This window comes from Tachyglossus aculeatus, chromosome 12 (assembly GCF_015852505.1).
Source record: "Tachyglossus aculeatus isolate mTacAcu1 chromosome 12, mTacAcu1.pri, whole genome shotgun sequence".
In the NCBI taxonomy this organism is placed as follows: domain Eukaryota; kingdom Metazoa; phylum Chordata; class Mammalia; order Monotremata; family Tachyglossidae; genus Tachyglossus; species Tachyglossus aculeatus.
In genome coordinates, this window is record NC_052077.1 from 16,165,069 (window position 1) to 16,178,323 (window position 13,255).

The following is a 13,255-nucleotide window of genomic DNA, read 5'->3' on the forward strand; positions in this document are numbered from 1 at the left end:
TGAGATTTCTTTCCTCCAGGAATTTTCCGGGAGGAGGTGAGGCAGACCAATGGGGAGAGACTAGCCCAAGGAGCTTACTCACTAGCCAACTTGTTGAGGAATTTGTGGTGGCAGGTCCCAGTATGTGATTTGGGAGCTGGTTTCCATAGGCCAACACACTGGCCAGCATCCCACAGCACCCTACCCCTCCACACACTTCCGGGACTTCTCTGGCCCCTGGCCTCATCCTAGATCCGGAATTGGTCCATGCTGGTCCGGGAGACCTACTGTGGTTTGCAGTCATCCTGAAGAAACCAGGGAAAAGAAGATTCTGATCCAGGCCAACCCAGTGAAAATTGGGGTAGAAAGGTTGGCACTGGGAAACTGAGAAGCAATTTATTCCCTTCACACTGCATTTGCTATAAACATACACAGGCTAAAAGGCCTATGGTTGTTTGGCCTGGAAGGTGACCTGTGACATCACATAGTTCATTACCCTGCTCCCAGACAACTGATACCTCAGCCTTCCAAGACAGTAGGGCTTTATCACTTATAACAGTGTTCCAGTGCTTAGAACAGTGTTGGGCACATAGTAAGCACTTAGCTAATACCATTATTATTATTATTATTATTATTACTAGAAAGGGCATCACAGGTGGTAATAAGCAAAATCCCACTAGGTAAATCACTAAGGAGGGAGAAGGGTGATCTGTTTCACCGAATACGTTGTTTTGGAAAATTTTCAGGCTCTTTATCTGCAAAGGGGTGGTATACTGTTGAGTTTTTTTTAGCTTTCCATTCTAGGGCTATTACCCAGGGCTCTTTCCTACCATGACAACACCAAGAAGGATATGAATTGACCTATAAATAAACAAAAGGGCTGGGGGGAGAACGTCACTAGTGTCTGAATCCCTTAAGATCTTTTCAGAGCCTTCCTCAGGAACCTGTCGTACGGCTTACAACCTCTCAGCACAAAACTGAGGCTCCAGCCTTCAGCCAGTCCACAACACCCACTGTTTCTCTCCCCCTCCTATTAAAAATGATAATAATTATGAAAATAATTGTGGTATTTGTTAAGCATTTACTATGTGCCAGGCACTGTACTCAGCACAGGGGTGGATACAAGCATATCAGTTTGGACACAGTCCCTGTCCCATGTGGGGCTCACAGTCCCAATCCCCATTTTACAGATGAGGTAACTGAGGCACTGAGGAGTGACTTGCCCATGGCCACTTAGCAGACAAGTGGAGGAGAAGTATTCCAACACCCGAGCCTCTGTGGGTGTGCAGTGGACCTAGTTGCTGTGCTGTAATGGGTGGAAAGGAAGATGGGGAGCTGCTGGGTGGTACGGAAGTCACGGGCTGATGAAAGCCCCAGAGTTCCATTTAATCTGTGGTATATCAGTTAACTCTGATTTGGGGGAAGACTTAGACTTCAGTGATTGACTTATTCCTGACAGAAAACTGTGACCCCATTCCTCAGTTGCGACTGAGAACTGCAGGCAAGAATCTCAACAGTGGAGCCTTCCTCTCTCATCTCCACAGCTCTACTCGTTTCCAGACAAAATCATCCCCCTTTCATTGGCCTATCCTAGAATCCTGCTGTCCAACTCTTGAATCAGGGTTACCACTCTCGTTGTGATTTGTCTCTAGAACTTTCCAAAATTTTGGAGTCCCTAAGTAAGATGTGGAACTATAGACCTTCCTACCTAAGGGTGTGTATAGAGGAGACTTGGCCTGAATGAGTTAATGCGCCTTTGGAAAATTCCAAACACTTGACTTACTTCTCCCCTGGGAAGAGCCCGTGTACTGCATTGTGATACACAGAATGTTTTCTAGCCAGTAGGAAATGAAGAACAAAATCTCTTCTGAATATCAGTTTGCATTCTCATTATGCAAGACAAAACTTGTTCACCTCAGAGGTAGGGTCTAAGACGGTGGTAGCATCTGGCAAGAGGAGGTGGGAATATAGGTCCCACAGACTGGCTTTGTGGGTATCTAAATATTTTTTCCTCCACATTTCCTCCAAAATGCTTTGCTATTACTATTCATTCATGCAATAGTATTTGGCAATGTAAGTAACCATATCGATACTGCTATCACCTTTAAGCATTAATATCTGTACTGGGCATCATTATAGAAAGGTGCAGTCCCAAATGAACTGTTCAAGTTGACTGAGTAGAAATGTATCCTAATGAAGTCCCCCCTCAATCCTAAAAGCAAAGTTTCTTAAATCATACATAGAAAAAATAAATAGTACTCACAGTTGATTAGGAGGGGGCAGGATTGTGAAGTATATGTGAAATGTTTTCTGGAATACATTCATTTCTTTAAAATGTAACAAACTTGATAAAAACCCTGCACTTTCTTTATACAATGTCTAAGCTAACTTTTCTATATTATAGAGAATAGCACTTCTCAACCAATAAACAACTGGGACAAAATGCCAGGACTCATTAACCAAAGAGAGCACTGGTTCTGTTTCTACATTCTTCTAATGCGCCTTGAAATATCTTGGCCTTGAATTCATCAATGCAGCAACTCCTAAAATAAACAAGCAGCACTGTAAAGGATAAGGCAGTGCCGTAAAATGGTAAAAAACTGGGTCAACTTAATAATTTTGGGGGCTGACATGATTTCAGATTTCGGACAAACTAATCTTAGAAACCCAGCTGCTGGAGGCATCTGTTGTATTTGATGTAGAGAAGGAAAAGCAATATGTCATTTTCACCAACTCAGTGCTGGGGAATAAAATAAAAGTCTATTACTTGGAACAGATTGTCATTAAAACATATTCCTTTGGGGTTTAATTGTTTCCTAACTTCTCAGAAAGATGAACTTTAAAAACCTCAATCATTTAATAACTGAAATTCTGGAAAGACTAAATCTTTTCTGTAAGATTTTCTCTTTAGATTCCATTTTTACCATATTGACAAGATAATTATTATCCAGATGCACAAGTAATTAATTTTCCATTATAACTGAGAAGGGACAAAAAAAACCCTAAAACTAATTGAGTAATAACAGCACACTCTAATGATTTGTAAAAAGATTGTCTAAGTCTTTGATATTCTGCCTTTCATTTGGGAGACTCTAAGTGATTTACCAACACTGAGCAATTCACATCCCAGCAATCCTAGATTGTTAAGTTTCCTTTTTCATCAATACTGGACGATGATGGAGTATCCCGACAAGAATAATGGATGAGCCTTGGTCCTGTGACTTCAAGACTGAGAACCTATACCACTCACACTCTCATTCCTGCTGCTCATGTTCCCACTGGGGTTTGAAGCGCAATGAGTGAGGTAGGGGAGGTTTTAGTCAAGTTTGAAGGTGGGGAAACTGGTGGTCTGTCATGGCAACTGGTGGTCTGTCATGGCAACATATCAGGGACAACACGGGCAAGAGGTCAATGGTGAGAGAGATGAGATTGATGTATGGTGAGTAGGTTGGCATTAGAGGAGTGAATTATGTGATCTTCACCCATGTTAGCCAGCTCTAAGCAGAACAAGGATTAGAATCCAGGTCTCTTGATTCCCTAAGCAGTGCTCTTTCCACTGGACCAAAAGCAGAACTATCAGTATAGGACACAGAAAAGTCAAATGAGAGCCAAAATACCACACAGATTTGGTGACCGATGCAGAAATAGATTAATAGTACTCTAGTGCCGTATCCTAGCAATTCTTGACCATCTTGAAATGACACCATGGAGAGACAATCTCTTCTATCCCTTTACCACGACAATAGAGTATTACGTCCGATTAATGTCTGGACTGTGGAATGTTACAAAGAGAATAGAAACTAAAGTTTCCCAAGAATTAAGAATGAACTTCACAATTTTGTATGCAATTAGGTTTCCAATTGAAATTATTACCAAAAAAACCAATCTATGACGATAGTAGAAAACCTTTACTTTTTTCTTGTACCTTTCTACTACCACTCCCTGACCTCCCAAAGTCAACTCTGGAATTTGGGTTCAAAGAGAATCTTCAAGACCTGTTTTCATAATCACAGCTTAAATAGAAAAATAAATATCTCTCTTTGTGCCAGTTGGGGACCCATTTATCAGTCCCTTCTCCCTGTAACCTTCAAAGAAACCCAAGTTCTGCATTTTAATCACTTGAGAGGTGCCTAAATTCAGCCGCTACAAGAAGAGGTCAGTCCACCTCTTTCCACTCCTCAAGAACCTCCAGTGGTCACTCATCCACCTCTGCAACAAATAGAAACTGCCTACCATGGGCTTTAAAGCACTCAGCTTGCTCCCTTCTACCTTATTTCACTTACTTTTTTACCATAAACCAGCCGGCATAATTTGCTTCTCCAATGGCAACATACTCAACCGTACCTTGAGTGACCCCTTGCCCATATTCTGCCTCTGGCCTGGATCTCCCCTCCCCTTCATGTACAACAGACCACTACTCTCCTCTCCTTCAAGCTTTTCTCAATCCACACCTCCAAAAGGCCTTTCCCGATTAAGCCCTCATTTCCCTTACTCCCTCTCCTTTCTGCACCTCCTATAAACTTGGACTTGAATGCTTTAAACACTTGATATTCACCCGTCACACAGCTCCACAGCACTTATGCACATATCTGTAACTCTGTCTCCCCCTCTAGATTGTAAGCTCCTTGATTTATTGAGAAAGAAGGAAACCATGAAGTCTGGAAGGAGAGTGAAAGGGAAGCCAAAGCAGACGTGCCTAATTCATAAAATTCCAGTTATTGTGAACAGTAACCCCCAAAGTACTTGCCAAAATGGTTCAGATTCTGTAAAAAAAAATATGGGACTGTCACAAATTCTTGGGATCCAGAAATTTTATGCCAAGCCCTCAGAGAATGCTCATTTTGGCCTGTTATTTTAAGTAACATTTGGGGAGCAGTAAGGCCTAATACAAAAAGGACAGGCCTGGAACTCAGAGGACCTGGGTTCTAATCCCACTCCACAATGTGCCTGCTGTGTGACACTGGGTAAATCACTTAACTTCTCTAGGCCTCTATTTCCTCATCTGTAAAATGGGCATTCAATACCAATCCTCTCCCCTACTTAAACTGTGAGCCCCATGTGGAACAGGAATTGGGTTTGACTTGTATCTACCCCAAAGCTTAGAAAGAGCTTGGCACACAATAAGTGTTTAACCAATACCACGGTTGTTATTGTTATTACTAATTCATTCTGGGGACAAAGTCCAGATAACTCTGTGGAGCTATTCGCTTGAAAGAATAGATGTTCTTTTTCTATGAGTTTCCCAACATGCTTGGGGCAACCAGAGTGATAAATGCAGACTGACTGTTCATACAGAATTGGGTTACATTTTAGTAAACAATTTTGAAGATCATTTTGTGCCCAGAACTGCAGGAAACACATCTGCTTTCACATAAATTCATTACCTCCAATTATTCAAGGTGAGAAAAAAGTAGCAAACCCAAACACTATTCAATACTCTAAAATGCACTTACTGGTTCCTTGGCCACAACTGGGCTTTTAAGTTTACTACTGCATCTTCCTTTTCAAGGCATACATTGGAGGGCAGGAATGGGGGGCGGACACTTACCCACTCCTCTTCATCATATTCCGAGTGGTGTGGAATTGAGTCCTGTCGTTGGATCGGAGGTAGGTGGCCTGGGGGGCTGGTCTCCTCCACACTGCTCCCAGGTGCAGTTGGCTTTTTGAGAACACAACCTGGCCGGGCTGTGTAGAGTGCTAACAGGGCATTTCTGACCAACTGATCCTTGAAGGCGTGCACAAATAGCTCTGTCTAAAAGATAATCAACAAGAATTGAGACCAGCGTTTCAGACGCTGATATGCACCTCTGCATGTAGGTGTGAAAAGGTCAATCACGGATTCGTTGCTACTTAAGTACCGCATATGGCAGGGGGAAGTATATGAGGAAGACAGAAAACAATTTATACCAATCAATGGTGAATAGCACAGCTTGGGAAAGCTGCCAAACACTGGAGCAACTCTGTTCTGAAAGAGAACGCAGAAGTACTACAGACATTATAAAGACCATCTGTCTCAGCATCCGTTCTCTGCTTCCATATCCCATCTTCAGAGGCAGGTTTCAGGGGCATAACCTCTTTCCCAGTATCAACTGCTGCTCTTTTTAAGTAATTAGAAACAAATGTTAAGAAAATTTGTCATTAGTCAATTCAGAGTTAATGCTTTTAGCAGATTAAAAAGATGTTTTAAAAAAATCAGAAGGATCACAGTAATGCTAAACAAGGATGGCAGTTCATGTTTTCCAATATAGATTTCAATTTGTTCTTCATTACGGCTCTCTAAAGCTATTCCCTACCTGTTTGCTTCAGTAATGTTCAGGGCTGCCACCGACACTATGAAACATGGCATGGAGGGTTTTATAGTAGCTAGTGGTAAATACCCTGAAACTACAAGAGAAATGACGGTTACTTTACCGAAAGGAACTTTACTATTTCCTAATGAAATGCTTAATGGCATCACCCTGTAAAACAGTGCAGGACACCGTAATTGAATTTCTGCATTATATCATGCTTAAGGTGCACGTAGCCTTGGCAATTCATAGAGCCAAGAATGAAGTAAAGAGGCTGAAACACTGGACTGGGCTTCTTGAATTCTGACCTCTCTTCTTACTGTATCCATTCTTCTAACCCTAAAATGGAGAAAATGATAATCTCCTGCCAGCCTATTGAATTCATAGGAATCTTTGAGCCACCCCTTGATGAAAGGCCACCTCAACTACACAGCTCAATGTTCTCACTAGAAATATTCAATATTCTACCACCTCCATGTTGGGGCCTGCTTCTTCTAGAGGTTACTGTGTCTCAACCTCAATATGGTGACTGTCTCGAATACTCAAAAGAACAATTAACATACAGTGAAGCACTGTTATTCCCTCATTCATGTCTTTTAGTTACACAGAAGGTCCTGTGTCACTGGCTCAGGTCTTCCAGTCTCTCCCTCCCATCCAACACATACTAGGTCTCCTTAAGCACAGTTACTGCTGCCCACATCATCATCCTTCCTGCCAATTCTCTTGGCTACTTTTGAAATACACAGTATCCAAGGGGCAGTGTACTGAGCTGAAGGTAAAAGAAAAATCCGAAAAGTGTTAGGTACAGAAAGAGGAAGCACTTCTGCAAAGTTCAGCGAAGCAATTTAGTACTAAAAGGGGAAAACTAAGTCAGATCATCCATGACATTTTACCAGAAGAGGATAAAGGGATATGTGAATTTGAGAGAGCTGCACACTGAATCCTAAAAGCAAGGGCAGTTTGAAGATTGAGAAAAATCCCAAAAGAGCACTGGATTTCTAGGTTGCTTTTCAAGTAGCTAAAACAACCTCGTGCAGCTGTGCTGATGTGCAGCAGTATGCATCCTTACATCATCTTCCATGTAGAATAGTTATGGTAAGATGCTGAACTGAAGTTTCCTACATTTTGTTTCAGGAAAAGACTTCACCGTTGATGGATTCCTTAAACATAGTCTGCTTTTATAGGCCAAACAACACGCTTTCTTCAAGGTCCCTTTCCATGTCTCTAGCCATGATGCTCCCACTATGGAGAATGAATGGAGGAGGTGCGTACGGGGTTGACTTCGCGAGAGTGCAATATGTTCAAGCATTCTTGAAGAATTTATCACTGGTGCTATCACTTCCTCCCCTCTAGGGCCTAGACTGTTGCTATGGTTGGCCATGGCTCGAAAAACCAATGCTCCATAATGAGAAGCCGCGTGGCCTAGTAGGTAGAGAGCATGGCCTGGGAATCAGAAGGACCTGGGTTCTAATCCTGGCTCTGTCACTTGTCTGCTGTGTGACCTTGTGCAAGCCACTAACTTCTCTGTGCCTTAGTTATCGCATATGAAAAATGGAGATTAAGGCTGTGAGACTTGGACTGTGTTCAACCTGATTACCTTGTAGCTACTCCAGCACTCAGGACAGTGCCTGGCACATAGTAAGCACTTAATAAATGTCACAAAAAAGTAGTCCACTGCTTAATGCTAACAACTTCCCTGTTAGCTAACAGTTTCCAGGGTCTGCAGACAGAATTAAGGAATGAGAAGGATGCTTTTATGAGATGTAAATCAATCAATTGTATTTATTGAGCACTTACTGTGTGCAGGGCACCATATTAAGCACTTGGGAGAGTACAACACAATGTGAAAGACATATTCCCTGTCCACAGCTAACCCAACATCTACACATGAGTCACCCCTTCACTAAAAAGGAATACAAAGAGATAACACCATTATATAAGATGCAATGAAAGTTAGAAAGGAGATGCAACTTGTTTCAGAATTAATAGGTCAGGACATAAGTTCAACAATTTTATCAGGCAAAAGAAGAGAACACCGAGGAATGCTGCTCCCCAGGAAGGGAAAGCTGACAGCTGAGGAAATGATGAGACTCTTCGTGATTTTTCTCCCACTTTTCTTTTCAACAAAGATAAAAACTGAGTAGCTAACCAGATCTAATCCCATTTGATTTAGAAGAAGAAATAGAAGGAAACCTAGAAGAAACAGCTAAAAAGGTATTTAAAACATACAGTCAAAAATTTGGAGTATTTTAATCAGCAAGACCTGATAAACGTCTTAGGAGATGTATTGAATGGGTAGGTGGCTCTGCAGAACAGTACACTTAGTGGATGAGTCTCTAAGGATTGGGAAAGGTAAATACTGGGCTCATCTTTAAAAGGATGGGATGAAGATGCTTTCAGAATGATCTGATCACTACTAATACCAGGGAAGAAACTAGGAAAATGCTAAAACATAAACAGTTAATTTGCAAATGGCCAGTAACCTCTGGAAAAAAAATTGGTCCAAACAGCCCCAATCCTTCTTCATTATTTTTTTAGGTGTTTATCATTTCTGATTACTTTAATAATGGATATTTTGGTCTGAATCACTGACTGAAGGAACACACCAAACACATCTGTTAACTAATATGAAAGAATTCCAGAAGTTTAAAGAGTAGGGCAAACCATAATCATCATCATCATCAATGGTATTTATTAAGCACTTACTGTGTACAGAGCATTGTACTAAGTACTTGGGAGAGTACAATACAGTGACCTTACAGTCTTGCATAATTCATATACCTGACCAATTTAGTGCCTTCCTTGAATATATGGCTTCTATAATGTGTATTAAATGAGCATATTTATGCATGACAGACATTTGTTCTGTTAGTGATCTGTCGCCTAACTGTCAGTATTACAGGGAGATTCTTATAAATGTCACTGGGGATATAGAGGTCTCCATTATAAAAGGCTTAGATATTCTTATTTGCAATAAACCATGACAGATTACCTCTGATGTGAATGAAATCTGATGTCCAAATATGTAGGTGAGTTGGACACTATATATAAATGTGGCAAAGGAAAAAATAAAAGGTGGCACTAATTTCAAACCAAGTTGAAAGTATATAACGCTGTTGTGGTGTCCAACCTCATACAGCACTATTAAACTTGGACCTTATTAAAGAAGAATACATATAATTGATTGATTAATTGATTGAAGACTCATCAGCTTCTAGAGCGGTATCACTGGGGCAACCTATGAATCATATCCAGTATCAATCAGCAGAACAAGATTATCGACTATGTATCCATGATGTTGCTACAGGTCAGAGATAACTCAGCAGCATAAGACAAGACAAGGTCCGAGGACTTAGGACAGTGCTTGACACATAATAAGTGCAATAGTAAAATAGTACGTATTTTTTTAAAATACTAAAAGCCTGAGGTAGAATAAGGAGAAAGATGAGATAAGGGTGGTTGGGGCAGAAAATCCCCTAGGAATAATGCAGGGGAAAGTATGAAAGGAGCAAGGAAGTGGGGAGGAAACAGCAGTGTAATTTGTATTTATTATAGGGCCCAGCCATCATAATGGGGCTGGTCCCTTGAACCTAAACTAACCAACTGTGAGCCCATTGTGGGCAGGGAATGTCTCTATTTGTTGCCAAATCATACTTCCAAGTGCTTAGTACAGTGTTCTGCACACGTAAGTGCTCAAAAAATATGATTGAATGAACTGTAGTAAGTCTATGGGAAAAAGAAATGTCCCACATGATAGCTGCTCATGACCCATCCATGTTTTTGAAGCACACATCATGGCTGTATTGTACATAATTGTGGCCATTTTGGTAAAAAGAAGGTATCCAAACCTGAGTTCAGGAACCAGGTCCCAGGTTATAATACTGTTCCTATGAGAAAATTGTTTCATATGCTGCAATTTAAGATGGAGTTTTTCAGAAGTGCTTCAAATTCTTAGCATAGTGCTCTGTACATGGTAAAAGATCAATAAATGCCACTGATTGGTTAACTGATAAGTCCTAGAACTGCCTGAATTAATCAACTAATCAACTGCCTAAGACATCCTGGCTTTGGCTGCCTCTTTCCTTTTTCCAACTTCAGCTTCTTGCTGACCTGCCACCCAATTCCCCACTCCCTCTTTCTTTTTTTTTGCATAGGACAATTTTAATTCTTGGATGATGTTTTACTTAATGGTCAGTATCACATTTTTATTTCTGCTGTAGGTTTGGTATGGTGTTAGCATTGCTGGATCAGTCACACCCCAAATCACTGTTAATTCCAATTTTTAGCAAAAAGGAGACTCACAAAATGATTCCCTTTTTTTTAGACTAGGAAACTATTCATTTCTAATAGAGGTATGACTTTTTAATAATGAATACATTCAAGAAACACCTTATTACACTAAAATATTAACAGAGTATCTGTAGATTTTAAAATATCAAAGATAATAGATCTCAATCCAGAAAATGAAATCTTCCCTTCTCTAAGGACCAGGAAGTCCAGGAATATTAGTTCTGTCATTCCAGAAGTGACTTTAGATATATAATAATGTCCACCCCTTAGACTGTAAGCTCACTGTGGTCAGGGAATGTGTCTACCAACTCTGATATATTGTAGTTTCTCAAGCGCTTAATACAGTGCTTGGCATACAGTTCGTGTTTAATAAATATGATTAATTGATCAATATTAATGGTGACACTGGACTCTGTAGAAATAAAAAAATACTCAGGTATTAGAAAAAAAATCTTCTGCCTGAGAGGATAGTGCTGTCAAGAGACTTTACAAACTTTGATAGTTTCTTTCACAGTAAATGCATCCTATGTTTGTGTGATATGTTTTACTAATGAGTTGGACTAACAGTTTTACATACTCAATTACTTACCTGTAAATCATTTTAATTTATTCTTACGGGAGAAAAACAAATAGGCATTTCAGTGGGGCAAAAATTTCCTCATCTCTACCGACAAGCTGCAAGACCTTTGCAACTTGAAAAAAATATGTTTTCCTTCGTTTTTGTTAATCTCCAATGAATTGCTATATCCAGAGATTATATTAAAATGCTAAAATTACACTAAGAAAATGTTTTCAGGTGAAATACAATTCCCGGGATATACCACTCTTTTGAATTCTGAATTCAACTAAAAAAAAAAAAATCTTGTAATATGCAAATCTCAGTTAACTTTGTAAATTCTTGAAATTCCTGGCATGAATAATTCTTGCTAAAACTGCATGACTTGCACACCTAACTCTCAAAATCTCTTCCTAGTTTCAAGTGCTGACAGATTGGTGGATAGACAAATTGCTTACCTAATTCATAGAATGGCTTGGGGGAAAAAGAGTTTGAGCATCACTGATTTAGACATGGAAAGAAAATAAACCTTTAAAAGAATCACTGCAGTAATTTATAAATGATGTATGAAATGACAAATCCCTGTCCGTTGCATAGGAAGAAGATAAATACCGTTCTGCAATGCCTGTGGCAACGGGCTATTTACTGTAATTTTCACTTTAAGTACATCCTAACATTTCACAAAGTTAAGAATTTCAGAAGAGGCCAACAAAAGCCCTAATTACTTCAACTTGCCATCTAATTTCCTTTTATTTCTCTTTTCAAACACTTTCCATTTCTATTTTCCTCTCCTATCCACCTCCACAAAGACACATTTCTTGGAACCTGGAAACCTAAGAGATCAGGAAAGAGGGTTTCTGCACATACAGATTCTTAGATATATATTTATATGTGTGTGTGTGTGTGTGTGTATCTATATATACACACACATATATCATGACTACTATTAACAATGGCAGTAAAGATAGTGCTTTGTAAGCAACCCAAAATAACCCAGATGCTGTAGAGGCCCTTGAGTTTTGAAGAATTTGATCAGAGTTGTTTTTGATCACTTGGCTAATAAAGCATCACTCTTGTTTCTAATCACTTCTCTTTCTCTGATGGTCTTATCTGGGTCAATCCAATTGGTTCACTACACAGTAACCTCAGGGATGAATCGTCAGGGCAACCTGATTGTGTTTTATGAGCAGCAGAGTAGACCGCCTGATCAAGGCAGAGCACACTCTTAAGCCTGCACTGGAGAAATGATACTGCAGCATTTACATGGAGCCTTCTCGAAAAAGTGTTCTTGAACATCAAAATAATTAGTTTGTGAAGCAACCCTACCGGGTAGGTAAGCAAAAGTATTATTTTTCTTTAAAGAGAAGCAGTGTGGCCTAGTGAAAAAAGCACAGGACTAGAAGTCGGTTCAACCTTAACGATGCTGCTAAAATCCACTCTTTCCACTCCAAACTGCTACCAAGTTAATCCAAGCACTTACCCTATCCTGCTTTGATTACTGCATCTGCCTCCCTGCCTCCTATGTCTCCCCACTCCGGTCCATACTACACTCTGCTGCCTGGGTCATTTTTCTACAAAAACATTCAGTCCATGTTTCCCCACTTCTTAACTGCCGCCAGTGGTTGCCCACCCAACTCTGCATCAAACAGAAACTCCATATCATTGGCTTTAAAGCAGTAAATCACCTTACTGCCTTCTATTTTACCTACCAGATTTCCAAGTACAACCCAGCCCAAAACACATTGCTCCTCTAATGCCAACCAACTCACTGTACTTGATCTTCTCTATCTTACCTCCAACTTCCCACATCTGTCCTGGAACCCCCTCCCTCTTCACAGGGCAACATGATTACTCTCCCCACCTTCCAAGCCTTATTCAAAGCACATCTCCTTCAAGGGACCTTCCCCAACTAAACCCTCATTTTACCTTCTCCTACTTCATTCTGTGTCACTCTTGCACTTGGAGTTGCATCCTTTCTTTGCCTCTCCCTCAGCCCCACAGCACTTGTACACATATCTGTAAATGTATTTGTTTATATTAATGCCTGTCTCTCTGTCTAGACTGTAAGTTCATTGTGGGCAGGAGAACATATCTTCCCACTCAATTATATTGTACTCTCCCAAGCACTTAGTAGAGTGCTCTG

The 13,255-nt window shown here is 40.3% G+C and overlaps 1 protein-coding gene across 2 annotated transcripts in view; it reads right to left on the reverse strand.

Annotated features, from left to right (window-relative positions):
• INPP4B (inositol polyphosphate-4-phosphatase type II B) overlaps positions 1 to 13,255 on the reverse strand; it is a 514,133-nt gene that overhangs the window by 86,943 nt on the left and 413,935 nt on the right. For both annotated transcript variants that reach the window (XM_038755090.1, XM_038755091.1), the window contains one exon: positions 5,528 to 5,731. In XM_038755090.1, coding sequence (XP_038611018.1) covers positions 5,528 to 5,731 — 204 coding nt within the window. The remainder of the gene's footprint in view (positions 1 to 5,527; positions 5,732 to 13,255) is intronic.